This window comes from Hydra vulgaris, chromosome 08 (genome assembly GCF_038396675.1).
Source record: "Hydra vulgaris chromosome 08, alternate assembly HydraT2T_AEP".
Taxonomy (NCBI): domain Eukaryota; kingdom Metazoa; phylum Cnidaria; class Hydrozoa; order Anthoathecata; family Hydridae; genus Hydra; species Hydra vulgaris.
The window spans coordinates 48800067-48820000 of record NC_088927.1 but is presented as its reverse complement, the minus strand read 5'-3'; the positions used below and the strand labels follow the sequence as shown (position 1 = coordinate 48820000).

At 27.3% G+C, this 19934-nt stretch overlaps 2 protein-coding genes across 3 annotated transcripts in view; both read left to right on the top strand.

The window, feature by feature from the left end:
• Positions 1-19934, top strand: part of LOC101234692 (gastrula zinc finger protein XlCGF57.1) — a 72325-nt gene that overhangs the window by 25666 nt on the left and 26725 nt on the right. Inside the window, exons 3-4 of one of the 2 annotated variants that reach the window (XM_065803863.1) lie at positions 9767-9931; positions 18566-18639. In XM_065803863.1, the coding sequence (XP_065659935.1) occupies positions 9767-9931; positions 18566-18639 (239 nt within the window). The remainder of the gene's footprint in view (positions 1-9766; positions 9932-18565; positions 18640-19934) is intronic. The other variant, XM_065803864.1, reaches the window with a different exon arrangement.
• On the top strand, positions 1742-5210 carry LOC136083921 (uncharacterized). Its single transcript, XM_065803862.1, has 6 exons — positions 1742-2139; positions 2275-2519; positions 2622-2695; positions 2911-3271; positions 3430-3841; positions 3945-5210. The coding sequence occupies exons 1-6, from the start codon at positions 1780-1782 to the stop codon at positions 4500-4502; spliced, it is 2010 nt and encodes a 669-aa protein (XP_065659934.1). The 5' UTR covers positions 1742-1779; the 3' UTR covers positions 4503-5210.

Sequence of the window (19934 nt, the reverse complement as noted above, 5' to 3'; positions counted from 1 at the left end):
ATTTCAAGATCCCTGGTGCTTATCACATGGCTCGCTGGATGGCCAAGGTTATTTATTGTTTTAAGATTTATTTATTTCGTGAAGAGTTCAAGTTGACCACAAAAGAGGAAAAAAATCTCTGTGAATTTTGCTTATTTGCTAGTCTGGTTTATGTAAAATCTTGGATATCATGCACAAATGCCAGCGATGCTCCAGTTAATGACTTGTTTCTGTTTCAGCAACTTAATCAGTTTGCAGTTGTGAATAAAACGATTTCCGAAGCAGCAGTCAAGAACTTTCAAAACCATTTGTGGTACCTTTCACCAGAATTGGTCCCACTAGCTTTGTTTTCAAACAAACTTCAAACGGAAGAGAAGCGAAAAATGATTTCCAACATGAAATTTCACGGTGAGAACTGGTCTGAAAGGTTGATCAAATTAAAGAACATTGAAAGTCTAGAGAAGAAATCTCTGGACATGCTGGTGACATCAGTTTCAGCAAGTGCGTTGCGGTCAATGAAGGTTGATATTGATTTTCTGTTCAACAACGATCCAGCTACCTGGAATGATTCCCCAGAATACCAAGAAGGAAAAAATTTAGTATATTCATTGAAAGTAGTAAATGATGCTGCCGAACGATCTGTGGCTTTAATGTCGATGTTTAATGAATCGATTACAAGGAATGAATCTGAAATGCAGAGGTTAATTCAGGTGGTTGAGGATCACAGAAAGCGAGTGCCAGATGCCAGAAAGTGTACTCTGAAGAGTTATAGTCCTCGCTAGCATTAACATTGCACGAACTATAACATTACGATAATTAAATGTTAATTGCTCATATGTTTTTTTGTTTATAATTCGTATTTTAATCAATGACAAAGAGTCAAAAATCCTAGTGTTTTATTTAAAAAAAATTCTGATATAACAAAAACCGCAGAACTTTAGTCGTATTGCAGTATTTTATTTCATTAATTTCTCTGCTAATAAACCAGTCTAAAGTGGATGTGGATTGTAATTTGGTTTTTTTATATAACAATTAATTTGTAATTAAATTAATGGTTTTGACTTTCGTCCAACACGAAAATGTTGGACGAAAGTCAAAAGTAATTAAAAGTGACGTATGTGTTGGCGTAAGTAGAGATGTGACGCGTTTTTTTGGTTCTTGTTTTTTTGGTTTTTTTGGTCGTTTTTTTGGAAAAAAAACGCAGGGTTCCGTTTTTTTGGTTTTTTTGGGAAATATTTAATAATTCATCATTTAAGCTACTAAATTTAACTTTAATGGCAATATTATTAAACATATTTTAATTTCAGATTTATATAGGAAACCTAAGGCTGAATTTGACTAAAATTCTTTTTCTTTTGGTATGTTTAAAGGTAATTGTTTTATTATTAATGTTTAGGTTTACACGGTTATAGCAGTCCTGTATAAAAAATCATTAGTTAATTTTATCTTCCTCTATTTAATTTTTATTGACTTTATTGTTATATATTGACACAATAAACACTTCTTATCTAAGTTTATTACACTTAACTACATTTACTTAATTTTATTTACTATTTGATATAAATATATATATATATATATATATATATATATATATATATATATATATATATATATATATATATATATTATTATTATTATTATTATTTTTTTTTTTAAATTTATTTACTGTACTTTTAAAGTTTTGAGTTGCAAATAAAAAGTTATAAGGAGTTTTTTTTAATAATCAATTATGTTCTCTATTTAATTATATTTAAATTTTAGATATTTTGCTTAACATAGTAAATTTTAGTTATAAAAATGAGTAAAACAGGCCATACAGGGGGGAGAAATAAAACTGTAGTTTCCAATTTATTTATACCTATGAAACAAATTAGCAAAATGGAAAGAGTTAAATGTTCTTTTTGCTTTGACATTATCTCTAAAAACGGAACTCGAATGACTAAGCATATTGAAAAATGTCGAAAATGTCCTGAAGAAGTAAAAAATCTATATGCAAATAAATCAGGTCATAGTCAAAAACAGCAAGACTCTTCTGGAGATGCTGAACCAAAAACAAAAAATCCACGATCTGATTCTTTCGGAACATCCTCTTCTGAATCAATTTGTAGAAGTAAAACACCATGTTCCGTGTTTGACAGCATGACAAAAACTGAAAAGGTGTGTATTGTATTTTGAAATTTTAAGATTTATTTGAAGAATTAACTGAACTAGCTTATTAAAAGTTCATGATTTTTAAATTTAAGATTTGTTTCATGATTCACTGATGTACCAGTATGACATTATATTTTGCAGGAATTGATTGATACACACCTAGCCAGAGCAATATATGCTAGTGGATCGCCACTCCATATAGTAGAAAATAACTATTGGAAAATCTTTTTGAACAAGTTACGTCCTGCTTATAAGCTTCCGTCAAGACATGAAGTGTCAAATGTGTTATTAGATAATGAATTTTCAAGGATTTCAGCAAATGTTAAAGAAATGGTAGCAACTGCAGATTATCTTGGATTTATGTGTGATGGATGGAGCAATTTAAGGTACAGTAACAATTTGTTATAATATTAGTTGATGCAATTAAACCTATATTATTTAGTTAATAAACAGATCCTATTTGTTTATATGCTGTTTCTTCTTTACAGAAATGAAGCTATCATAAACTTTGTAATGACATTACCTTCTTCATCACCCATTTTGTGGAAGACATTGCCTACAGGTAAAACCATAATTCTAGTACTGTATACAATGGATTTACTTAACAGACTCGTAGACTTTTAAAATATGCATACTATTTTATAATTAACTTTGATATTAAATTTATAACAAACAACACTGAAAACCATTTCAGTAAGCAGAAATAATGTATCAATAAATAGATTTATAATATTTATATAGCACAGTATATGTAATATATCCTAAATTGTTTTGTAGGAACATTAAGCCATTCTGGTGAATATATGGCAAATGAAATAAAGAAAGTTTTAGAAGAAATAAATCCTAAAAAAGTTTTGGGCATTGTGACTGACAATGCTGCAAATATGAAAAATGCGTGGACTCGTCTAAAAGATTGTTATCCCCATCTTCATTGTTATGGATGCATTTCACATGGTTTAAATTTGCTGTTCACAGATTTTTTAAAATTGACAACTTTAAGTGTTTTGATGTCACAAGTAACTGATATTGTTAAAGAAATAAAAAATTCTCATTTATCTGTTGCAGCATTTAGAGATATACAAAAAAAATCAGCTGGTGTAGTAACATGCATTTCCTTGAAACTACCTGTACGAACTAGGTAATAAAACTAAAAATATAAATATACTGTACATTACATAAAAAAATTGAGCTATGTAACTAATTTTATTATACATTCATAAAAATAGATTTCATTTAGTAAATTACTTTACTCTAAATTTATTAAATTATCATAATTTCTTTGTATTTTATTTAAAGGTGGGGATCAACTGTGGCGTGCTTAGATAGCATACAAAAAAATAAGCAACCATTAAAAACATTGGCTATTTCTGAAAACAGTGGACTTAATTCAGTAACAAAAAATATTCTTTTATCAGATGTTTTTTGGGACAGGGTTGAAGGTTTTTTCAAATTGCTGTCACCAATAGCTGATGCAATAAAGAAAACTGAGTCAAATACTCCCTTGTTATCTACTGTTGTGGAAACTTTTCACTTCTTGGAAGACCTCACTTTTAAAAACTTAACAGTTAGCCCATTCTCAAAGAAGGAAGAAGAAGAAGCCAAAAAAATCTTTAAGAAAAGAAAAGATTTTTGTTTAACAGAAATTCACTTGGCTGCCAATATACTAGATCCTAAATTTCAAGGCAGAGTCTTGACTGGAGAACAAAAGGTATTTACTACACATAATTCAAATTTATAATTTTTAAATTTGAAAATACTATTTAAATTAATAAAGTAATTTTTAAATTATTGAAAGAAAAATCTTTTTATAGATTGATGCATGTGAGGCGATACACAACATTGCCGCAAGTATGCCTGATGTAAACGAAGAAATTATGATGTTTGACTTGGCTAATTACCAATCAAAGGGTGGTATATTTTCAAAACCTTTTATTTGGACTGCAGTTGGAATAACGCAACCCATAACTTGGTGGAAAGGATTGTGTTCCTTTACTGAACTATCAAAAGTTGCGTCTAGAATTCTTCAGCTACCAGCTTCAAGTGCAGCATGTGAGAGAAGTTTTAGCACTTATTCTAACATTCATAGTGCGAAAAGAAATCGCTTAACAACTGAAAGGGCTGGAAAACTAGTTTTCATTTCACAAAATTTAAAACTTGAAAATATTGAAAGCACCAGTTATAAAAATGGTACAAGCATAACTACTCCTCAAATTAATAACTCGAGTGTAAATAAAGCTCCTAGCACTTCAATGCCTTGGGCAGAGTCTGAAGCAGTTAATATAGAAAGTGACAGTGACTTTGTTTATGAATCACAAGATGAAGGTAGTCTAGGGCGGGAAGACTCGGACTCAGAAAGCACATCCATTTAGAATATTTTTTATAGTTTAAATACATGTTAAAATTACTAGATTATTGACTTTTTTGCTTAAATATTTATACTTTTTTTTAATTGTGTATACTACACAACACAGTGCTACAATTCTTAGCACTAAATTAATAACGAATTAAAACTTTTAAAATATTATTCAAAAATAATAGATATGTAAATTAAATAAATTTAAGGCTTTTATTATAAGGGCTTACTGGCAATATAATTCAAAATATGTAGCAAACAATGTAAGACCAATTTATTACATAATAAATATTAGGGTTGTCTAAATAAGCATGATGTCGTATATTAGTATATTTAAATTATAAAAATAAGTATTTTGTCATGGACAAGTATAGTTTTATATGAGTGTAATATTTAGGATGTACAACAATATTTAAGAATTAAAACATGACAAATAAACATTCTCATACAATATACCTAGATTTATAACAAACTTAATGCTAAACCGCCTAATAAATATACTTAATAAATAGCTCTTTAAATTTTTTATTAAAACATTAACTTTAAATTGGTGTTTATACATTGTATTTGTGATTATAATGATCATATACCATAAATAGACAGAATAAGACAAAAACTCTTCCAAATTATTTACCAAGAAAAATAAAAAACTTGTTAAGAAAGTCAAAAAAACCAAAAAAACACCAAAAAAACCAAAAAAACACCAAAAAAACCAAAAAAACACGTTTTTTTGACCCAAAAAAACGCAAGAGGAAGAAAACGCGTTTTTTTGCAACTCTAGGCGTAAGAATCACTTTTTTCCTTCCGCTCTTCCTAAAGCCAACAAACTATAGATCTATATATATATATATATATATATATATATATATATATATATATATATATATATATATATATATATATATATAATGCTATATATATATATATATATATATATATAATGCTATATATATATTATATATATATATATATATATATATATATATATATATATATATATATATATATATATATATATATATATATATATATATAGAGAGAGAGAGAAACCTTAGATGTTGTCCGAAAGTTTTTTCCATATTTTGTTGACAAAAAGTAAAAATTAAAATTCAAGACCGGAATTTTTTTTTTTTTAATAATGATAGACTGCCTGCCCCAACCAAACCCTCAGTCGATGTAGCAGCACTCCCTTGCGGGTCAGGCTATTTGTCAGTCGATGTAGCAGCACTCCCTTGCGAGTCAGGCTATTTGTCAGTCGATGTAGCAGCACTCCCTTGCGAGTCAGGCTATTTGTCAGTCGATGTAGCAGCACTCCCTTGCGAGTCAGGCTATAAGATAGTCGATGTAGCAACACTCCGCGCATGATTTACAGTAAAAAAAAAAAAATAAAAACATTTAATAAAAAAAAATAAAAATAAAAACATTTTATTAAAAAAATTAAAAATAAAAACATTGTTTATATTGTTAAAAACATTCAGAATGTTTTAAAAACATTTAGAATGTTTTTAAAAACATTCCGGTCAATTAAATTTGCGTTTTTGTGGTTTTTTTATATAACAATTAATTTGTAATTAAATTAATGGTTTTGACTTTCGTCCAACACGAAAATGTTGGACGAAAGTCAAAAGTAATTAAAAGTGACGTATGTGTTGGCGTAAGAATCACTTTTTTCCTTCCGCTCTTCCTAAAGCCAACAAACTATAGATCTATATATATATATATATATATATATATATATATATATATACATATATATATATATATATATATATATATATATAATGCTATATATATATATATATATATGTATAATGCTATATATATATATATATATATATAAATATATATATATATATATATATATATATATATATATATATATATATATATATATATATATATATACAACCCGTAGATGTTGTCCGAAAGTTTTTTCCATATTTTGTTGACAAAAAGTAAAAATTAAAATGCAAGACCGGAATTTTTTTTTTTTTATTAATTGAGAGATTGCCTGCCCCAACCAAACCCTCAGTCGATGTAGCAACACTCCATTGCGGGTCAGGCTAAAAGATAGTAGGTGTAGCAGCACTCCCTTGCGAGTCAGGCCATTTGTCAGTCGATGTAGCAGCACTCCCTTGCGAGTCAGGCTATTTGTCAGTCGATGTAGCAGCACTCCCTTGCGAGTCAGGCTATTTGTCAGTCGATGTAGCAGCACTCCCTTGCGAGTCAGGCTATAAGATAGTCGATGTAGCAACACTCCGCGCATGATTTACAGTAAAAAAAATAAAAATAAAAACATTTTATTAAAAAAATTAAAAATAAAAACATTTTATTAAAAAAATTAAAAATAAAAACATTTTATTAAAAAAAATAAAAATAAAAACATTGCTTATATTGTTAAAAACATTCAGAATGTTTTTAAAACATTCTGGTCAATTAAATTTGCGTTTTTGTGGTTTTTTTTAAAAATGATTTATTTGTAATTAAATTAATGGTTTTTACTTTCGTCCAACACGCAAATGTTGGACGAAAGTCAAAAGTAATTAAAAGTGACGTATGTGTTGGCGTAAGAATTACTTTTTTCCTTCCACTCTTCCCAAAGCCAACAAACTATAGATCTATATATTGCTATATATATATATATATATATATATATATTTAAACAGCTTTAAAAAGTATTCTACACAATAGAGTGCTCAATGTTCTTAAAAGAACAGAGCAATTATATTAGTAGTAGAAATCACTTAACTAGTAGAAAATCACTTAAAAAAAAAAAAAAAAAAATTTTTGTTAAGTGATTTTCTACTACTAATATATATATATATATATATATATATATATATATATATATATATGTATATATATATATATATATATATATATATATATATGTATATATATATATATATATATATATATATATATATATATATATATATATATATATATATATATATATATATATATATATATATATATATATATATAGTTCTATAGTTTGTTGCATTAGGGAAGCACGGAAGGAAAAAAGTGATTCTTGCGCCAACACATACGTCACTTTTAATTACTTTTGACTTTCGTCCAACATTTGCGTGTTGGACGAAAGTCAAAACCATTAATTTAATTACAAATTCATCGTTTTTTAAAAAACCACAAAAACGCAAATTAAATTGACCAAAATGTTTTTTAAAACATTCTGAATGTTTTTAAAACATTCTGGTTGTTTTTAAAACATTCTGAATGTTTTTAAAACATTCTGAATGTTTTTAAAACATTCTGAATGTTTTAAAAAAGAGAGCTGTGACAAGTCACATGGAAGGAAAAAAACGTATTCAGAAAGTCAAAGCCAGTATATCCTGCTACTTCAAACCTGCACAGTCTAAAAACCAGAAGTTCTTATAGTTGATCAATCTGATAAAACTCATGGAGATTTTTTTTTTTTTGCATGCAGTACTAAACAATTTCTCAATAAACTTGTGTAATAAGAATGGTCTACTATATCAAAAATGTTTCCTGATGGGTAGAAAAAAACTTGATTATTAATTTTGGTCTTAGGCATTGTTTACACATACTTTTAAAAAAAATATATGGAAATTTCTTTTTATACTTCTCCTTTGATAAAAGTCTGAATAATTCTTTTCAAAATTGTCAAACAGATCTAAGTATTCAATTTTAGAACAATGATCTAAATTATGTTGAATACATATACTTTGACTCAAAATTTTTGGGTTACCCTCCTGCGAAAAAATCATTTGAAAGTATGGCCACATCTTTGGCAATGATTAATTGCATAAATCTGACAAAACTGTATTAATAACTAATGTTTAATAATTAAACAAGATGTTTTATGCAGCATCATCAAAGGGAGGCAACTTAAAAAATTTTTATTTCACTATGGAATTAAAGGAGAAAAGGTGTGATCTCAAGATGTGATCAATATATTCATGAAAGATTGTTGGCTTATAGTTATTTAAATTCTTAAAAAAGTTTAAATTAATCTTTTTTTCTTGGAGCAACTAGTTACATCAGTTCAGAGTAAATCCTATCAACAAAAAAAAAGCTTATTTTCTTATACAGATGAAATCTGTAAAAAAGTCAGCTATTATTTCATCTTATTCTTTACTGCTTGCATATCTTTTCAAATGAATGTCTCCTCGTTTTCACACAATTCTCAAAGTTGTTAGAAAAAAGTTCATCTAATCTTTAACCAGCATTAAAAAAATGTTACACTAGAAATTGTTCAATCAAATTTTGAAACCATCGAAGATGGTATAAAATACAAGGTTTTGTCAAAAGTCTTGATCAAGCATTAGCTGAGAATGGCTTTAGTATAAATAGTAATATGCTTAGTGAAAACATAAAAGAAAAGTCACTTGTCTTTTGTGAAAGACAAGTGACAATCAAAGGTCTCACAATACTTAACAAATTGAAGGCTCAACAAGTTAAAATCAACAATGAATAGACCGTTTGTAATGCCTCATTGAAATATCTTGAGGAAAATAGAAAGTTGCAAACAAAAGGAATTGAAAGTAATGTAATGCTGTTAAATCAAGTAGTATTAGAACTTAAGGATCAGGAAAAAATTTAAAGTGAAGTTTGAAGTATGAAATGTAAATTATTATTGTCTTTCAAGTTTATTTAAATATTTTAAATGTTGGATATTCTTTCAAGCTTTTTTATTATTTTGACATTCTTTATGTTTAGTATTAGCTTTTATATTTATTTAAAAGACCAATTTGTTAACTTCAACTGTTTTTTAAAAGGGCACAAAGTATTTAGTCTTTTTTTTTTTTAATCAAACAAATGATTGGTTTTCTATTTAAATCAGAAATATAGAAGTTTCTTATATATAGAAAGTGGGCTATCTGTTTTCTTTGGGGAGTAAGAGTAGTGTTTCTGGAGATTAATGTTGAAGTTTTAATGTTATTGAGTAAAAATGATAGAAATGTCAGGGGAATATAAGCAAAATTTCAATCAACTAAATATTGAAAAACTTTCAACAAATAAATTAGTTATTAAACTAAGCTCTAAGATGTTAGGTAACTTAAATATTAGAGCATGTGATATCAAAAGTGGTATTTAAATTGATAAATAAACAGTTAATGTTGCTTAAAAAAAATATTAAAACTACTAATTATATTTTTTTGTAATTGTGGAATTTTCCTATATACATAAATTAGCAAGTAAACATTTAAAATTTTGTTTTTACAAATAGTAATACAATAACTCATAAAATAACTTATAATATATGAAATTTAATTTTAAAAATAATTTTTTTAGGTTTACCTGTTAAGCCCTTAATTTATGTCAAACAAAACAAAGTAAAATTAGAAGAGGTTTACAATTACAACAGTGCTAGTGACACTTCTGAAAGTAGTCAAGAGGATGATGATTGGGAAAGTTCAAAAGCAAAGCATAAAAAATCAAATTGCAGAGTTGTACCAGGTACATTTATATAACAGATAAAGGTTTTTATATACATCACAAAAATAAACATCAATATCAAGAAAGTGTATTTAAGAATGTGTTGCTTTAAATTTTAGAAATAAAGTTATTTATAAAAGCAGACAGAGATATTATACTAATATTTAATATATATATAGAATTTGGTGCAATAAATTTTATTTTTAAGCTTAAAGGAAGGTTTGTTTTAGGTATCTGAGCTCAGGGGTTAACTGGAGCATGAGCTTTTATGAAATACAATTGTGTCTTCCTTAAATAAATATTATAAAGTTTCTAAGTTGTGTGGTTATTTTAAAATTTGGAGTGTATTATTTCCATAGCAACATAGTGTGTTGATGAGTTGAAATGTCTAAAATTTCATTAACAGCATTAAAGTTAGCTAAATGTAAATTATAAGCAAAACATAACCTAGAATGCAGCTGTCAGCAAGTGTTTTCCTTAAATGTTAAATTATCTCCTTAAAGGTTAAAACCCTGAGGAGGTAGCTCAGTTACCTCTGAAATTTTTTAAAAGAAGAATAAATTTGCTAAGCGCTTGGATTATCTTGGATTGCCTAAATGCTACTCTCAAGGAATGAAGTTCTTATTAGAAAAGTAGTACATTACCAAATCAGATCTAATAGTAAGCTGTCAAAAAGGAGCTTTAGATTCACTGGTTCAATGATATGAGCAGTTGCCCTACTGATTTAATTGACAAATATTTTTTAAGTACTTATTGAGTATCAAAAAATTTTTAATTTTAATTGTAATTGGTAAAGCATAAGTTATTGCACAAAGAAAAAACTGTAATATCCTATTAACAAATAAAGATAAAACTCTTAATATGTTTTTTCTTAAAATAAAGTATTTATTCTTAAAAGGAAAATCAGTTATTTCTCATATCATAATGCTCCATTATCTGCATCTTAAATTTGCTTTGAAATTTTGACAAGCAACTAAAAAATTCAAATCAATTTCTTTTAGTTTTATTTTGATGCAATCAATCAAGACTTTCAATGATGAGGCTTTTCAACCTTCTGAGCCAAATCCCCCTAAAAGTTCTCAATTGGTTGTGCTTGAGGCACATTTATTGGATTAGATTTCTTATCAACCATAATTAACATGTCCGTCCATCCAGTTTAGAGAATCTTTAATGTAATGAGAACTTGCTAAGTTTGGCCAAAATAAGTTTAAATTGTCATAATACTTGTTAATGAATGGAAGTTATTTTTTTCTAAACATCTATCAACATACATTGATGTATTGATTGCTACGGCCTCGGAAGTATGAAACAATGGCTCAGACATACCTCTGTTAAATACAGCAATCCACATTAATAGCTTTTTTTAGTTATTTCTCTCTTCCTTGAAGCTAATACTTTCTGGGGATGTTTCTTTAATGTCTGTGAAGTATCCAGAATTTTCAGGCATGTTATCATCTGCAAAAGAAAAGTTTTTTTCATCATTAATGATCAGAAGTGATTTTGTTTTATAGAGCTAATTAACAAGTTTTTTGCTTCTTTTTTTATTTTATTTTTGTTGTTCAAACGTGAACAACAAATAAAAGTGTCTAGGAGTCTTTTTATATTTTCTGTAATAAATATTCATTTTTTAAAATTGATGACTAATTGTCAATTGGTTTACAGCAAATTTAAGATTTAATCTCCTCTGACTCCTTCTTGGTTGTTGACCAGTCTCTTTAGCTTGGCTTTCTTTTTACTAATCCAAAATGTTGGACAATCAAAACGCTCTTTATAAGAAAATAAATTACCAGTTTTAAGTCTTTTTAAGACTTAAAACTGGTAATTTATTTTCTTATAAATTAAACGGGATATTTTAAGACTTAAAATATCCCGTTTAATGTTTTAAAGTACTGCTTACAGGAAATAACTTCTTATAACTACAAGACAAGGTTTAAAAACTCAGTGTAAAAGTATTTAGACTGATTTAAAAAAATGATGATTCTGAGCTCTTTTTTGATAAATTAGATAATGGTTTTTCCTTATCTTTTGAGTTTTTTTTCTTGTTTTAGCTGAAGGTTATATATAAAGATGTTCTTCTGCATATAAATGAGAAAAATTTTTTAAAAGAATTACTCATTTTATTATACAATCAGTAATTTTTTTAATAAATAATGTGACTTTTGTCTGGTCAACTTAAAACTGAGTTATGATGTTACCTTTTTAATATATTTTTATTATACTAATAGTCTAATTTAAAAAAAAATTGCAGTCATTAAAATTACTATTACTGTTTATGTTTGATCTTGTCTTGAAATAATAATATAAATACTATACTCACATAATTCACATTATATTAAAAATAAAATATTAACACAACCTTAATTTTGTTTCTTCAAATTTCGAAAAAGCTAAGCTAAAATTGATATATTAAAAATAAAATAAAAAATTAATTTTCCTCACAAATTGACTCTTTAAAAAACATAATAATGAAAAAAAGATATAAACTGATTTATATCTTTTTTTCGTTATTCAATTTCATTATATTTTCTTTTTTTTTCATTATATTTTCTTTAAAAGAAGGGGCGATTCTAGAAAATTAGTTTATGCAGCATTAACTTAGGTCCTCTGTTACACTCTCTTTACAGTGTGTGTGACACATTGGTTTTTAAAAACATTTTTCTGCAAACATTAATAGCATTATAAATAAAAGATTTTAAAAACAGTTGTAAAAGATGTAAGATGGATTATAAGATTGATATACATTTGAAATGCTTCTAAATATGCTATTTAATTCAAATAGCTATCCACATTTGTTTGAGAAAATAAATAGTTACATAAATTATACACAATTTATATAGTTGGGCAATGTTATGGATGTTAGAATCCTGATAAATTAAAGTATATTTGTTTTAGAAAACATGTTTTTTTATATAATATACACAATTTTTCTGATTAATTACTAATTAGTTACTATACATTTATATGTATAGTGCAAATCTTTAATTTTTTATAATAAGTTATGTCTGTTGTTTATATGTAGACTTTAGGCTTTTGCTAGAGTTTCTTTAATCAGCTGCTGCTGTCAAAAAGACCTAAAATAACCCCAAACAAGGTGCATTTAAAAATATATATTTGTTTTGCAAATTTTTAAAATAAGTCTCTAAGTTTATTATACCAACTTTTACAAAGGCCTTCATTGAATATGGACTGCTCAATCTTATCAATCAAGCATAAATAAATCAAAACCAATTCTGAAGATTAAGAAAAGTTACTTTATTGTAACATAACTGATGAATTATGTTTGTCTAATTAGTACCTAAGTTCATATAATGCAAAAATATAAAAATTAACAAATTTACAACTTTCTATTTTTTAAAATAATTTTTAGTAATATATTTGATTTAAAAAGTATATAATTATTTGAAAAAATAAAAAAATAATATTTGAGTAAATAATATAGGTATTCAATATGTATAATAAATATAATATACAAAATTTATTAATACAAATAGTTTTAATACAATTAGTTTTAATACTACAGTTACACTAATAATTAATCTTAGTACAATTAGTGGTTTAAGGAACTAATTACTTGCTTATGTAGATTGTATGACATTGCAAAGAACCAGATTTTAGATTTAAAGACACATAACATGTTGTGCTGGTATTCCTATAAATTTCAAAGTAACATTTTTTGTAGTTAAACAAGAATTATGCTGTTTCACAAACACTGCTTAGTTTTTAAACTTTTGTCTCTTCTTTTAATGGGAATTTTTTTTTTTTAGAAATCAAGGAGTAAAGTTATGAATAATTTTGATAGTAAACAAACATTATCTGCTAGTGATATTATTGCCAATATACTAACTAATATGTTGTTTGTGTTCAAAACTCTTTTTTTTAAAGTGACAAAAAAAAATTTTAATCAAAGTTTTTTATTTATTTAATTTTTAGAAATAAAATTAGAGATGTTATTATTTTACAACTATTAACTTTTTAAAAAAAAGATTTTTTGTTTTGTTTTTATCAATTTTTTATTTTCAAGTCAGAAATTTAAATAAAAATATTAGGCTCAGGCGTCTTGAAACTATTTTTGTTATGAGACATTACGATACGAGATCTCGAAATAACACTGAGTTTCGAGAGTAGTTTCAATCAAGATCATGGTTTTCACAAGTTTCGAGAGGTTACGAGAAGTAACAAAATTCTCGATTGAGAATTCTTGTCATGTGATTCATCAAGTTCGGCTCTGAGTTGATCCTTCTCCAAAGTAACCAATCAGCATCTTCTCTGTCAGTGAAAAAAATTACCGCCACCCGGGATTGAACGTGCAACCTTTAGATAACTGACTCGTGCCTCAGACCGCTTGACCATTGAAATAGTGTACAAAAAAGGATAAAAAAAATACATTATTTAAATTATTGAATGGCAGTATAAAAAAAAAAAATTTTTTCAACCTGGTAATTTAAAATTGGAAATTAATAATTAAATGATAATTTCAAATTATCGTTTAATACTGAAATTTGTCAAAAAAAATCACTTAAATTGTAATTTAGCAATTTATAGGAGTAATGCTTTAATTGTACCACAAATAACTTGTCTAAAGATAAAGACTCTACAATCGGTTATCCTCTAGACCTCTACTCTAGTCTAAAATTAAATTTAGGATTGCCTACACCTATATCAAATAAAGATAAATAAATTTGATCATGGATTCATGATGATTCCATTTATTTTATGCACCAAAATGTTATTTTTATAACTTATAATCAATTGAAAATAGAAACTAGAACTGACAAGTCAAGTGACAAGAACTTTAGACAGCAGCACCAGAGCCAGAGGTTCCAGGGCAAGGATCGTCATCAATGGTGACAAAAGGCACAATACCTTCAGGCAAAGGAGAGACTGTAGATGTTCTTGATAAAATGCTCAAAGGCTTGTCCTCATCATCTTTAGCTTCAATTTCATCAGTGGAGTTAAGCAGATACTTCCAGATTTTGACACAATCATAGTTTTGTTAGATGTAGAGCAGTTTTTCAACTTGCTCAGGTTGAAGCCTGGTCTGCTTGTATGACACTATGTTGCCACCTGAACTGAAAACTCGTTCTGATGGAGCAAATGATGCTGGAATGCAGAGCCACTTCCTAACAGCCTGAGCAAGCAATGGGAATTTTGCCTGGTTCTCCTTCCAAAATTTCAGGACATTGGGTCCACTTTCATCAGGCATCTTTGTGTACATTTCCCATTCAGTTACTATTCAGGACAGGATTCAGGAGGTTTGCCACTGCAGAGAAAATGTTGTCTGCACCACAATATGGAAAATATTTCTCCAAGTTCTTTTATAACCTTCGATGAAACATTTCGGCTGTTGGAGAAAAAAATTTTCCGTCAATTTTTCCTTTTGTACAGTAATTAATGCCATAAAGGTGTGGAATCACTCTGTGAATGCAAACTTGTTTGTCAGCTGAAAGGCTTCCAGAGTTTTCATAGATTCTTTTGAGATTTGGAAGGATTTTGTCATACAGGTTGAACTCCTCCTCACTTAGGACTGACTTAGCAATCTTCATTCCAACGTTATTTCCTAGATTGTCACGAATTGAACTCAAAATCGGCCTCATTCCCATGATGCTTTCCAGCATTATATAAACAGAATTCCAGGGAGTCTGCACAGGTGCAATGATTTTGACAACCTTTAGTGATGCTTTTTCTTGAGTACTGATGTCACTGTCCTCCATCATTGATTAATACTGAAAAAGGGATCAAAATATTGTACATACTGCATAATATCTAATATATCCTGAAAACAATTTAAAAAAATTAGGACTTTCATTAAAATGTAACAAGATTAACTGTGATAGATCATTGCTTGAGTAATTGAAATGTAGTCAGATACAAATAGCCAAATACATCAAAGATTAATACATAATTCAGTTTTACCTCTTTTTCAATTCTTTGCTTGACCAAGTTTGATCTATGACTTTTTGTACTCAAGGCTGTAGCTTTGGTTAAGGCAGATTTTAAATCCAAAGTTCCATGCGACTTGGTTTCATCAATGGTGTGCTCCACAACAAGATTTGGAAGATGGTCTGCACACAAAAGAGAGTTGTCTACAAACTTGCATTTTGGAATGGCAGCCTTCGTGTTTGCAGCAGAATCATGGACACACACAACTGAACTGAACCCATCATTTCAGGAATTTCCGAAACATACCTAAAGAAATACATTATATTTTAAGTTTTCTTGTTATATCTCATTATGTATCGTAATGTATTGTTTTATAAAACAATATGACTTGCATAGGATACATAAATATTTCATTTTATAATTATGATACATAACGAGATATTACAAGATTTATCGAAAAACCTTAAACATTTTATTAAATGTTAAGGTATTATATCTTACGTGCCAAGTCTTCCAGCAATGCTTTCAGCTAAATGTCTTTCGGTAAATGGACCAGTTCCAATCACAATCATTCTGAGCTGAAAATTCTCGCGAATGTTGTGCAAGGTGACAGCTTGGTAGGAATCATTGTTGCGGCAGCTCCACAAGTCTGATGAGATAGCACTTTGGCAATTCAGACCTCAACACACCATCAACAGCATTTTTGACATTGAAATTAAGCAAAGGGATTCTAAGGTTATAAATAATAATGGCGGAATTTAATGTAAAATAGTTAATCAGACTTAGTGAGTAGGGATTCTAATCATCTTATAAATTATATAACCAAAGACCCAACCCAATAGAATACTTTAAAAGTATTTCCCAAAAAAACACAATCACTCTAAAGCATTTATTTCAACAAATACCCAAGTAAATCTTGGAATCCATCAACTTCTACCAGATTGAAGGGAAGATTGCATCTGGCCAAGAATTTGGCAATTTCTATGTCTCCTCTTAGCTTCTCTTTGTCCTGCGGCTTATACTTCATGTATGCATCATTGCTTTTGACTTTCTCAGGTGTTGATGGTCCTACCAACTTCCTCTTTTGTTCCTCTATCCAAGACTTTAGGTGTATGTCCTTCTTACTCTTGCTCGTATCGCTCATCGTTTTATAACTAAAAATTAAAAAAAGGAATGATAAGTAACTTTTTTTGTAAAAACTAAAAAGGTTTTGTATTCATAAGTAAACAAAAGAAAAAACGATTCAAAAATTCTAAATCAACCATTAAATAATTAATATTCAATAAAAATAGTTTCATAAAGAATAATTAAAATGATTTAAAACACCAATTCACCTGCTCTAGATTCTAATAGACAACATTTCCTTGGCGCTTTTTCTCTGCCTTTGCTTTTTCCAAAGCCAGCCAGATCACTGAGTGAGAACTTATCATGTGATGCCTCATACCACTGGTGTTTCCATCTGTAAGCTTGGAGACATGACCACAGTTGTCAATGTTGCACTTTGCAAAAACTTTCTTAATGCCATTCTCTATGACTCTTTCTTCAGTAAAGTGCTTCCATATTTCTGTCCTTGGACAAACCACGTTGTCAGACTAAAAGTATGAAATCAAATATCACTATCGAAATCAAAAAAATTTAAAAAAATAATTCTCCAGGACAATAATTAAATTCGTCCGATCGTTAAAAAGTTCCAGGAACTACAAAAGAAAACTTACACCTTCCCGGAAAATGATTACCAAAATTTTGTACTGCAATTAGCCAATTACTTCAATACGACGTTTCATCTACATGACAATTCAAACTTGTAAGTGTAAATACGTTACACTTACAAGTTTGAATTACTGTTAAATACTGTTTATTTCACTTAGATCATTCACTTTTAACTTTTAACTTTGTTGTCTTATTAAAAAACAAAAAAAAATTTCAAGTAATGAACTAAAGCAAAAAGACACAGCAAAATAAACAAAAAATTATAAAAATATATAGTAATAAAGTGTTTTCTTACCTGATTCTTTGTAAAAAAGATGATATTATGATGAATAACAAAAAAATATTGTATATTTAATATAATTTGAACTAATTTTATTGAACTTTTAAAGTTTTTTAACATTGCAAAAAAAAAAAACAATAACAATTCAGCTGTCGTGCGTGTCGATTGTCCGAAAAATGCGTACTTTGTACAGATTAACTAGTTTATCTCTTTTTTTGTCATTACAAGAAACTCGTAATATTTCATAATATCTTGAAATTCTCATCTCGAAATGAAGTAAATATGGGAAAAATTGTAACTAATCTTGAAAGGAATCTCGTAACTCTCGAAAAAACTCATAAAAATCTCGAAATTTTTGAGATTTTTTGGTGAATTTTCAAACCCAATCTTGTAATTTCTTGTATCATCTCGAAATAAAAATCTCGATTGAAAACTCCTGAAACATTTCGAGACGTCTGAGCTTAAAAAATATAATTTTGATTGACTTTTGATTAAAATTGTTTTAAATGATTTATTAAATTAGTCAAAAGTGCTTCTATTCTATCATTTGTATATTGTAAGCAGATTTATTTCACAAAAATGTGAAATGAATTTGTTTAAAGAAAATAAAGACCAAGAAAATGTTTTAAAATTTTGTTTTACAATTATGTAAACTTTATCTTTTCAATGTCATTACATTGTGATAACTAAATTCATTCATTGTACCTTATCTATGATAATTTGTGTTAACTTTATTCACATTACCGATTTTCATCTATATAAAATAGTATTATGTTTACATTTAGATTTTACAAGAAAAGTTAAAAGTCCAAAGAAGTTTTTAGAATTAAAAAAGCAATTAAAAAAAAAGACTGTAAAGGTTCACTTATAAATATTTTTTTAAGTTTTTTTTGTAAAAAAATTAACAAAATCTAACACATAGTTAAAGCACAGAAAAGAGATCACACATAAGATGCCTCTTTAAAACACTTAAAAACATTTTGTCTAGGCTGTAGTTATATTTTTTTAATTGGCAAATAGAGTTGCTTTAGTGGTAAGACTATTATATTGTCTGTAAATATTAGGTTTAATTGTTACAGTGGTTCTCTAGACAACCCTTCGGAGGGATGATTATATATATATATATATATATATATATATATATATATATATATATATATATATATATATATATATATATATATTTTTATATATATATATATATATTTTTATATATATATATATATATTTTTATAAATATATATATATATATGTTTTTATATATATATATATATATATATATATATATATATATATATATATATATATATATATATATATATATATATATATATATATATATATATATGGTAGATTAACTTATTAAAATATCAAAATTTTTTAATTTTGTTTTAGAGAAATTTTTATTTTTGTTTTAGAGAGATATTTATCTGTTACTTGTTAGGAATTTGGCTTTGCTCAATCAAAATTTTTTAATAACATAATAAAATACTTAACAAAAGCAAAAATCTTGAGGATTGCCTCAAAACTATCTTGAAGCAAACAATCTTCAAGATTTTTTAGTTTTTTTTTGTTTTGTTTGTGATTTTTGTGTTTTTGTTTACTTTTGCGATTTTTTAGTTACTTTGTGATTTTTTAGTGACTTTATTAAAAAACAAGTGTTTTTAAATTAAGCAACTCTTTGATTAGCTTAGGGAAGTCAAAAACACAGATTTTTTTGCAAATACTTTTAAAGCCCAAGACATGGTCAATGTTCAGCTCAATACTGGCCTTTTTAACATCAAAATGGAAAATGAGATCTACTTTGCACAAGTTAACAGTGTTCAGGCTTTTTGAGTCTTATTTTGCACAAAAATTTTTGGCGAAAAGAAAAAAACTCACCAAATTGTTTATGCCCTCAAAAGTTACGTTTTTTAAAGAACATGGGATAGTAGCAGAGATTGTCCATCTTTTTCAAGAACTTGAAAGAACTTCAAAGTCATGTTTTGCTTTAAAATTGACAGATATCTTTTAAAGATTGGAATTTATGGTGGAAGATCATTTATAAAAATGATTCTTAGTTTTATTAACACATTCAAGGAATTTAATAAAGCATATTTTTACCTATTTAAACCCTCCACAGAAAACTTAAAAATAAATCAACAATTTAATAGC